This window comes from Halyomorpha halys, unplaced genomic scaffold (genome assembly GCF_000696795.3).
Source record: "Halyomorpha halys isolate HHAL.00 unplaced genomic scaffold, Hhal_1.1 Scaffold715.1, whole genome shotgun sequence".
NCBI lineage: Eukaryota > Metazoa > Arthropoda > Insecta > Hemiptera > Pentatomidae > Halyomorpha > Halyomorpha halys.
The window spans coordinates 220,818-230,917 of record NW_027107843.1 but is presented as its reverse complement, the minus strand read 5'-3'; the positions used below and the strand labels follow the sequence as shown (position 1 = coordinate 230,917).

The window sequence follows — 10,100 nt, the reverse complement described above, 5'->3', positions numbered from 1 at the left end:
GATAAACAGAAGTGAAGTGCTGCTGCTATTGCATTCAGTTCGGCAGTGAATATGTTGCATAGTTTGTGGATTTTAATTTTGAACGTTGAGTGTTACAAAGGATGATGCTGCTGATTGGTCTGATTTTGATCCGTCTGTATAGATTATAAAGGATTCGGGCATGTTATGAATTAGACGAGAAAAGTGGGCTTTATATTCGATTGGTTCCGTATTATTTTTCGGGTATTTGGAAAGGTCTAGAACAGTTTTAGGACGTTGGAAGGTCCATGGTGGATGACTGTTTTCGGATTTTTTAATTGTTTTCGTTTTGAGAAAAGCGATAACCGAGGAGAGTCTTTCTGATAAGGGAAGTGTTGAATTTTGTTTTTGTCGAAAAAGAATAGAAAATTTTGGATTAAAAATATATTTATGTGTCGGATGTTCTATTTATGATCTTCTGAACGAAAGTGGCGATAGTCCGGATTCAGCGCATAAACTTCTTGGCTTGTTCGAAATGCTCCAATCGCGATTCGGATTCCGGCATGATGGACTGTATCCAGTTTAGCAAGCACTTGGGAACGAGCCGAACCATAGACGAATGAGCCGTAGTCCATTTTGGAGCGTATTAATATCTGATAAAGTTTAAGAAGGCTAGATCTATCGGCACCCCAGGAGGTACGGCTTAGTAAACGGATTATGTTTAGTTTTGTTGTGCAGTTAGTTTTTAGTGCGGAGATATGGTATTGCCAGGTTAGTCTTTTATCGAATGTTAGGCCTAAAAATCTATGGTAATCGGTGTATGGTAATAGGGAGTTTCCTAGAAATAGATCAGGTGGTTGAGGTGTGTTTCGTTTCCTACTGAAGTGGAGGCATTTTGTCTTATCTATGGAAAATTTTATATTGACCGTATATGACCAGTTTTTTATTCTGTTTATTGCGTCTTGTAGTTTCAGTTGAATATCTTGAATACTGCCTGATCGATAAAATATTTCCAGATCGTCGGCGAACAAAAGTGGCTTAACTCCCCTAGGTAAATTGAGCCCTAATTCATTTATAGCTAGAGAAAATAGTTTCTTGAATAGATAGAATTATATCAATTTATCAATCAGCTTATACAAGCCAATCCTAATAAGTTCATTTACATGCTTGCACTTGCGAATTTGTCTAAGTTTGGCAAACGTGTAGAGGCATAGAATGTGCCACGACTGAATAGATATCGATAACAGAAGAAAAAACCTCACTCGATGCTGGCAAGAATAAAATTTACTCCCATAAATCCCTACCACTTAAAATTTCTTAAAGTTTCTGCCCCAAAATATAAACATAAAATGTATGACTATCTTACTGCACTAAATTCAACCGAATATGTTGGTAAGTAAAGAAAAAACACAAATACTAGCACATTCTCACCTGAATTCATGATATCACATATTATATTTACGGAATATTTATTCCTGGATTTTTTGTAGGTTTTATAACAATAATATTTTTATAATACCTTGGTAACACCAATGGCACCAACATTTTCTCCAAATGTATTAGTACCGTTGCCACTCCCCCAGAGGCCAGCGAGCATCGTCCCGAAGCCTTCAATACCGATACCTCTATTTATTGAGTGTATGGGCGGTGGAGGTGCGCCTGTCGACAGAATAATCATTTTTAGAGATCAGTAATTGCTTTTTTTTTTGTCATGATATTTCAGTGCAATGAAGTAGAGCAATGAGGAATGTTGTAGGCGTAAAAAATAGATGACAGACATTACAAATAGGCTTAGAAGACTTAGAATTAATGGAAAACAAGAGACATGTTTTAACTTGTATACGCAAGATTTTTATAACTTAGGTTCAATGATATATGCTATGATAAGTAAAAACAACAACAACAACAAATTACAACCATTAAATTACCAAAAAATATCATTAAATTATCAAAAAGTACAATTAATCATGTGATGGTTACAACTTATAACCATTTGTTGTCCTAATGATGAAGTAAAGAAAAGAAAATGTAAAAAGGTCCTGATAAACTAATAACTAATACACTCTTTGAAACTGTTTTTAAGTGAAAACTGGAAATTTATTACTAAATTACCTTTCTTTTAATTGTTATCATACATTTTAAAAAATCATTAAGAAGTACTTCGAATTTTAAAGTTTTATTTTATTTTTAAAGGAAATATTTTTTTACCACCCGAAACAGTAAATATATTAAGTAAACAAATACACATAGTAATCTGATTTATGATAATAAGATATCATCCTAATTAAATTTCAAATATCTTAAATACCTTAAGATATCATAAGGTAGCTTTAAATACAAGCCATTTGATTAATTTGGCACATTTTAAAGTTGTTTAAAAATATTACAAACACAACAGAAAAAATAATAATACGTTTTTATAAAAAAAGGTCTGTATAAGCGGCAAATATGTATTCTATAACAAAATAATTATCAACACAAATAATTAACGAAAAATTGTTTATTGCTCTGTGGGACCTCCTTTATTTTTTATTACCTCTCTCATTACGATTATTCATAGTGCTAACTATTTTTTTTGTAAAAGTAGGATCCATTTTCAACGACTCCTCCTTAAGGGCCTCTGAGAGTTGGTGTTTATTTCTTATTTCGTGATGCTTCAGCCTCATTTTAAGATCCTGCCAGAGGTGCTCTGTGTCGTTAAGGTCAGACGATTGTGTTGGTGTTCTTAACTGACGTGGAGCATTGTACAGCAACCATTCTTCGACCCTTCTGGTACGATGCTTAGGATCGTTATCCTGTTGAAAAATAAAATTTAATCCTAGGCCTAACTTGATAGCACTAGGTCGCAGATTTTGTTTCAGGATATCTACTTATACATATTGATCCATTATTCCCTAGATGATCTTCAAGTTGGCTACTCCAGCTGAAGCCATAGAGCCCCCAAACCATGGTCCCTCCTTTGTGCTTAACTGTCGAACATAAGTTTTTCAATTTCGCGGCCTCGTTTTTTCTCCTCCACACTTTAACATTGCCATCAGCACCAAAATATTAAATTTAGACTCTTCCGTGAAAATTTCTTTGTCCCAAAAAATGGTAAGCTTATCAAGGTCATTTTTCGCTAATGCCAATAACCTCTTAGCTCGGTTAATTTTGCTATTATGCTGCTTCTTGCGAGCTCTTCGCGATTTGAGGTTATTTTTTTTCGAAGTACCGTTTAAGGTGTTATTCCAATTTTGTAATCCCGCAAAAAATTAGTTGCTAATGTAGGAGTACTTATTTTAGGGTTTTCATGAACACCTCTTAAAATAGCACGCTCATAATGACGCTAAAGCTTCTTTGGCCGTCCTGATCTAGGCCTGCTTGCAATAAAACCTGTTGTGTTATAATTTCCAATAACAGTCTGGGCCGTCGAAACACTTTTATTGACAATTTTCGTAATTTCGCGTAATGATTTTCCTGCGGTTTTATGATTAACTCTGCCTAATATCTCGAGAAATTTCCATTTTGAGCAGTTGTTTTCACTTTATTTTTGATTCGAAAGGATTCGTTTAGGAAATAAAACTTCTATGAATGTAAAAAAATTAAATGTTTGATTACATTCAAAGGATTAAATCAACGTGTATGTAAACTTATTAGTTGTTTCAAACAATGGCAGAAATTTATTATGAAACGTTATGTCTGCATTCAATTCCGAAATGATATTATAACCATGATTTAATCTTCTACAGATCTTTTTTTAATAGAAAAAAAGTATAACTTTTTTTAATACATAATAATGTACATTATTTCATAAATGAATTTATATTGTGGTGTATGTAGACTTTTTTTTACTAACTGCATATATATATATCAAACACTATTGTGTTTTTATTGTAACCTAGAGGAAAGAAAAAAAAAAGTAATATAGAAGGTCAACGTGTGAAAAAATGAATTATTTATTTGATTTTGGCCCTGATCCTGGTTATAACAAAAAAATCAGAAATCGAACTTTGAGATCCGATGACTTCTTAATGTAAAAGAATAATTACGACGTGCTTTATAAGAAAAAAAATTCATGGCCGCGTCCCTGACAGTCAACCGTTGTCTATTTTTTAAGTTTTATCTTTCATCTTAATTAACGAGAATGTGGTCATGTTTCATTTAAGAACTGCTAATATATTGTATGGATACTTGCCACACATCTTGGCCACGGTGGGATAGTAGCTGATGGACTCCACCGTGCAGGCGAGCACTCCAGCCAGCATGCCCAGTACTCCGCTTGCGCTCACCGTTGGCAGGCCCCACTGTCCTATAAAAGAAAAATAGTATACAGAAATAATGGTTTAAAAAAAAACCAAAAAAAAAACATGGTATTTATTTTGATTTTTTCCTCATTTGGAAAGAGGAGTTCGAATTTCCTTTACCTTGTCTGGGAGAAATCGCATGTGAGATTTTCTCTGTCAATTAATATTTTTAGTTTTTGTGATCACATACTAGCGGTTCTCTTAAGGTTTACTTGCTTTTCGAGTAAAATATTTTACCACGATTTTTGCGATGTGATGCTCAAAGCTCGACTTTCATAAATATTTGAAGTTGATTTGGGGCCGCTGAGCAAATAGACCTGTGTCAGACGGTAATGTGTATCATTTTCATTATTAAATTTCGCGATACGTACAAATCATATCTGTTAAATCATCTTTTCAAATACATATACACATATCATCAGGTGTTCACTTGTTTTTATTTTATTTTAAAAAGATATATACTGACTGCCCTACAGCTTTATTTAATGATGTTACTCGTACCCCTGTGGAACAGATCCGCTCCCTTGGATTACATTTGGACAAACTATTAACCTGGAATCCTCACACAAGACTGAAAAGACAGGAAACTGCACGTAGATTTCGACTATTACAGCACTTACTAGACAAACGGTCTAAAATTCCAACACATTACAAAAGACTGATCTACATGACTGCAATAAGGCCAATCTGGACATATGGAGTTGAGCTTTGGGGCTCCACTAAACCTTCGAATTCCTCTCGTATTCAATCCTCACAATCCAAAATCCTACGTAAAATCCTGAATGCTCCTTACTTTGTCACAAATAAAATCGTACATAAAGACCTTAATGTTCCCTATGTAACCGATCTAGCCCGAACCAGATATCACTCCTTCCACTATAAACTCCCTAACCACTCAAACCCCCTAGTTTCTTACCTTCTATCCTCTTCCATTCCTGACAATCCTTGGAGGCGCCTGAAAAGAAGACGGCCACGAGACCATATAATGTAAAATGTCATTAGAGTGCTACCAATGGGTAGTTTCTTTACACGCCTGTAACACTCCAATTTAACTTAGATCAGATTTACTAAATGTACAGTTGTAAATAGCAACAAATAAATATTTAAAAAAAAAGAAGATATATACATTTATTATGAAGTTGAGTGAATTTACTCTGGACAGATATGTCACAGCATTATGTTATTATGTGTAATGAATGTTTTATCCGTATATATGTATATTTCTTTCTGATCCATAGGCATGTTACTGTGTTTACTGTGGAACCGAAAGTGGAAATCTTTACAGTTTTGATATCGGGTAATCAAATTCTTATGGTAATATTCATCCTATATTTTGTTAGAACTAGAAATAAGTGTTACCTATTATGTAAATCATTTGATTCAGTAACAATAATTTAATTAATAGTAGAAATATGTATAATACAAAGAGTATTTTTTTTATTTATAGTTTGTTTTCAATTATAAATTAACAATCTTATATTTTTAAGAAATGAAATCATCACTTAGCATTACAGGGAATATAAAAGTAATAATATTTTTTTTTAATTTTTTTGAACTTCAAACTATCAAATATCCAATAAAATATATAAAAAATAAATAATTAAAAATAGTTATTTACATTGAATGTAAGTTGAATTTTTTTATACCATTTTTCTTAATAATTTCTGTAAACCGAACTTTTTAGTAATCCCCTCCCTCTAACAATTAGTACGAACTACCGAGATTACAATGTAATTCCGTTTCATAACAATAAAACTAGCAGAATTTGTATATTTTTTATTTATATGAAATGTTAAAATGACAAATAGAAATAATTTATTGTACTACTTTTGAGTGACTACAGTTAAGTCCGAACTATTTACCAACTTTACCAATAGTAAATACGTAGTGTTACCAATACCCTTCTTAACCTTCCTCTTCAATACTTGATAATTCTCAGAGGTGCCTGAAAAGAAGATGACCTCGGGACTTCATAATGTACTCGTTGAATGTTATTGCTTTTCTGCCAATAGATAGTTCCTTCACAAGTATTTCATATCGTCATAGCTTAATCACATTTACATATTGTATGTTTAGTTAAAGTTGTAAAATTTATGACATAATTGAAGAAAAAAGGAAAAAGAAATAGATTGATTATTCCTCGAGTTTATTTTCTTTTACGCGCAATAAATTGATGATTTTGTGTTCAACTATAAATTATAAACGTGACTAGATGTCATTTTCCACCTCTCTGTTTTTTTAATTGATAATCAAAGCTCTGAATTTTATTTTTAGAATAACAATGGATTTCAAGGATAACAACATTTCTGTCTTGATGTATTTTGTAATAAAAAGAGAAAAACAAATCCATTTGCACGTGCAAACTTTAATTGCTTAGGTAATAGTATCAAGCTACTAACTAGAGTTATCGAAATTGAAGAGCTGAGTGAGAAAAATTGAGTTTATGGTTTTTCTTAAGCTCTTTTGGATGGATCACTAAAAAATGCCACTATGGCATGACATTCTTTCATTTTGATTTGGCAATCTATATATGGATTGACTAATCAGTTTATATATTTATAAAAAAGAATGGTAGAATCTTTGTTCAAAATAACCTTTTGAATTTACCGATTTACGTGATGTTTTTTTCTTCAAAATATTCCCTTTCGCCTCGGGAAGGTTTAAAGATTATAAAATTAAGTGTTTTTGGTTTGTAGCTCAGAAACCATATGTCTTTTTCACGGATATTATATATCAATCGATCCACCTCTTACCGAAGAATAAGAAAATAATATATGATCCTATTAAGCTATATTATATTTTTTTAAAAATTATAAAAACAATGTGGCTTAGGGTAAAGTAGGTAAAAAATTTTTTCTTATGAATATCATATTCGTTCTTAGTGTCGTCTTAAACTGCTAAATACCATTTTTCAAGGAAATTAAAGATTAGACATATTTTACATTGATTTATTTGAAAGATTTTTTTTTTCTCCCGATGTCAATCGTTCATAGCTCCTCTTTATTTTATCTAATACCTTCGCTAATAGAACCGTTTCAAAGCAAAATGTCTCCTAATTCAACCTAAACTAACGAAATCAAGATTTAATACCTTTATATGAGAAAAATATGGGTTTCAAACAAGAAAAAAATTTTAAACGTTTTATTTTTTATCTCCGGTTCTAATTTGTTTAATTCGACACGGTTTGTGCCTTTCAGCAGAGTTTATAAAGCTCTAAACCACTGGAGGGAAGTAGTTTTAATCAAGTACGATTATGTCTTTTACAAGGAAGGGGAGGTTTTCGGAGTAACGGGTAAGACAGAGCACGAGATCTCCTTGAAACAGGATAGGGTAACGTACGTAAAGGGAAAAGCGTAAATTTGTAGTACGGCAGAATTTGAATGTCAGGGACATGGTAGAAGCTGTAAAAATCGGGATGAGAGTTTCTCGAACAATGGACTCGTATAGGAGGAAAGAGGTTAAGCGCTACGAGGGGCCATTCAGGATCACAATAATTAGGGAACATAATATTGTCACCATTGAAAGCTTGAAAAAATCGAGGAAGCAGAGAACGGTTCTCATCGAACAATTAAAACTCTCTGCAGCGTTTTTATCTCTGCGGACGGAAGTGCCCTCCGATCATCACTAATGAAATAAATTGTATATAATTTTTTTTTTATTCTTTGTATATTTTTATGTTTTGAATTGTTGTAAGTCGACAATTGTAAGGAAATGTGAGTTTTATTGTATAATTATTTTGTTTTGATCTCGTGTCATTTTCCTTATTAATTTTGTTATTCTATTGTTATTATGATCTATTGATATTCTATTGTTAATATTATCTAGAATTTATTTATGGCTGTGTAGGCAGAGAAGGAGGTATCTTTTAATTTTTTTTTTATTATTATCATATTGCTAGTGATATTCTGTTTCATATTTGTATATTATACCGACAGTTTCCGTGGAATGTCCGTAAACTGGTGGGAGGGAGTTAAGACCTGAGCGCTATTGTCAGCTGACAGGTCAAATGTATATACAAGGAGGTGCTCCTTCAATAAATATCAGTATCAAAGTTGCCATTAAGCGTAGTGTGTCAAAACCCTTTTTTTTCCTTCTCTTAGTATTATGCTGGTCCGGAACAGACTTAAGTTAAGTGGCTTTCAAGATAAACTCAAATAAGCAAAATGAATAATGAAAAGCAATACATTTGTTTTTACTAGATTAATAACTATATATAAATAAACTACTCAGTGTCTGCGACTCTGATAGGTCAGAAGAAATATTTCTTGATATACTAGTAGGTAGAAGTTTCCTCTTCTAATTTGGGAGTCTCTCGCATTTCTTTTGAAGTTTAAAAATCATTGGAGGGAAGGGAGTGTCTCCTATACCTCAAATTGCGACATCCTTGTGTGGAGTACCGATATTTCACTAAATTCTAAATCGATAATTTTGCTATCATATATTTTTTTGATTTATAAAACTAATTTCCTCACCAGGGTAGGGTACTCGAAACCAAGCCGACTGCTCGACAATACTGATCTTGACATCAGTCCTTCCGGGATGGCCAGGCGGCAGGACATTGAACACAGTGAGGAGACCGCTCACTCCCCACATGATCACGATGGTCAGGAGGACCTGAAAGAATATTTATTTAAATATTTATTATGTCAATATTTGATAATTATTATAAAATACCTCTGGACTTACTGGAAAGAGTTTAAAAAGATGGAACCATGTTATATGAAGACCTTTACTCTTCGAGTAGTTGACTCCTGGTACTTTAACTTCGGTTAGAATTTGAGAGAACAGCGTGAGTAGTATAATCGTCCTGAAAATTTTTGTTGGCAAATTAATACTGAATATTATAAATAATATTCATTATGAATTATATTAAATAATAGATTTAAAATTATTTAATATAATTCATAATGAATATTATAAATAATATTGTATAAAAGTATCGAAAATAAAAAATTAAAATTGCATTCCAAGTCCCTAACCCTAACAAATCCCATCAAATCACCTTTATACTTCGTCATAAACCTATGAACTGACCTGTTGTATCCTTTAATAATGTTCCACTTTCAAATAGATTCGCTACTTAGGTCTAAATCCTCATAGAAGACAAAAAATGCAAGAAACTGCTCATAAATTTCTGTTCTAACACTAACGTGACAAAACAATTTTTTTACAATTACAAAACAACTTTTAAACAATTACACAAGACTGGCATCTTACATGCCTATCACAATGCCTGTGTTCATTTACGGAGTTGAGCTTTGGGGCTCCAGCAAAACATCGAATTCCTCTTCCATACAATCATTACAATACAATCCTTCGTAAAATCCTCAATTTTCCTTACTTTTTCACCAATATAATCATCCTTAAAGATAAAGACCTAAATATATAGCTGATCTTACTCGAACCAGATATCAATCTTTCCACAATAACCTCCCTAACCACCCAAACCTACTAGTTTCTAGCCTTGCTTCATCTCCTATTCCTGATAATCTTCCATCTGAAAATATGATGGGCTCGAGACCTGATGAAGAAATGTTGTTGGAGTGGATTTATTCAATTTACTATAGAAGTCTGTATCATATCATTGTACTATTCATTCCACATTTACTTCTTTTTTTTTATTTAAATGCATTTGTGAATTTAATGAAATAGAAAAAAAAAAAAAAAAGAAACCTTCTATCAGTCAAATATTTATATTTATTGAGGAATGACCATCGTTAATATTTTATATATATATATATATTTTAAGTGCAAAAAACCTCTATATTTCATCACTGTGGGTTGAACCAGTAAAATTAATTTCTTTATTCCCCAATATATATATATATTTTAGTACTCATTACTTTAAAAATAGTTTAA

General features: G+C 32.2%; 1 protein-coding gene across 1 annotated transcript in view; it reads right to left on the bottom strand.

Annotated features, from left to right (window-relative positions):
• LOC106685600 (solute carrier family 23 member 1) overlaps window positions 1-10,100 on the bottom strand; it is a 73,059-nt gene that overhangs the window by 8,872 nt on the left and 54,087 nt on the right. The window contains exons 6-9 of the mRNA XM_014428380.2: window positions 8,928-9,048; window positions 8,714-8,855; window positions 4,133-4,246; window positions 1,478-1,617 (exon numbers count right to left, since the gene is read on the bottom strand). Coding sequence (XP_014283866.1) covers window positions 1,478-1,617; window positions 4,133-4,246; window positions 8,714-8,855; window positions 8,928-9,048 — 517 coding nt within the window. The remainder of the gene's footprint in view (window positions 1-1,477; window positions 1,618-4,132; window positions 4,247-8,713; window positions 8,856-8,927; window positions 9,049-10,100) is intronic.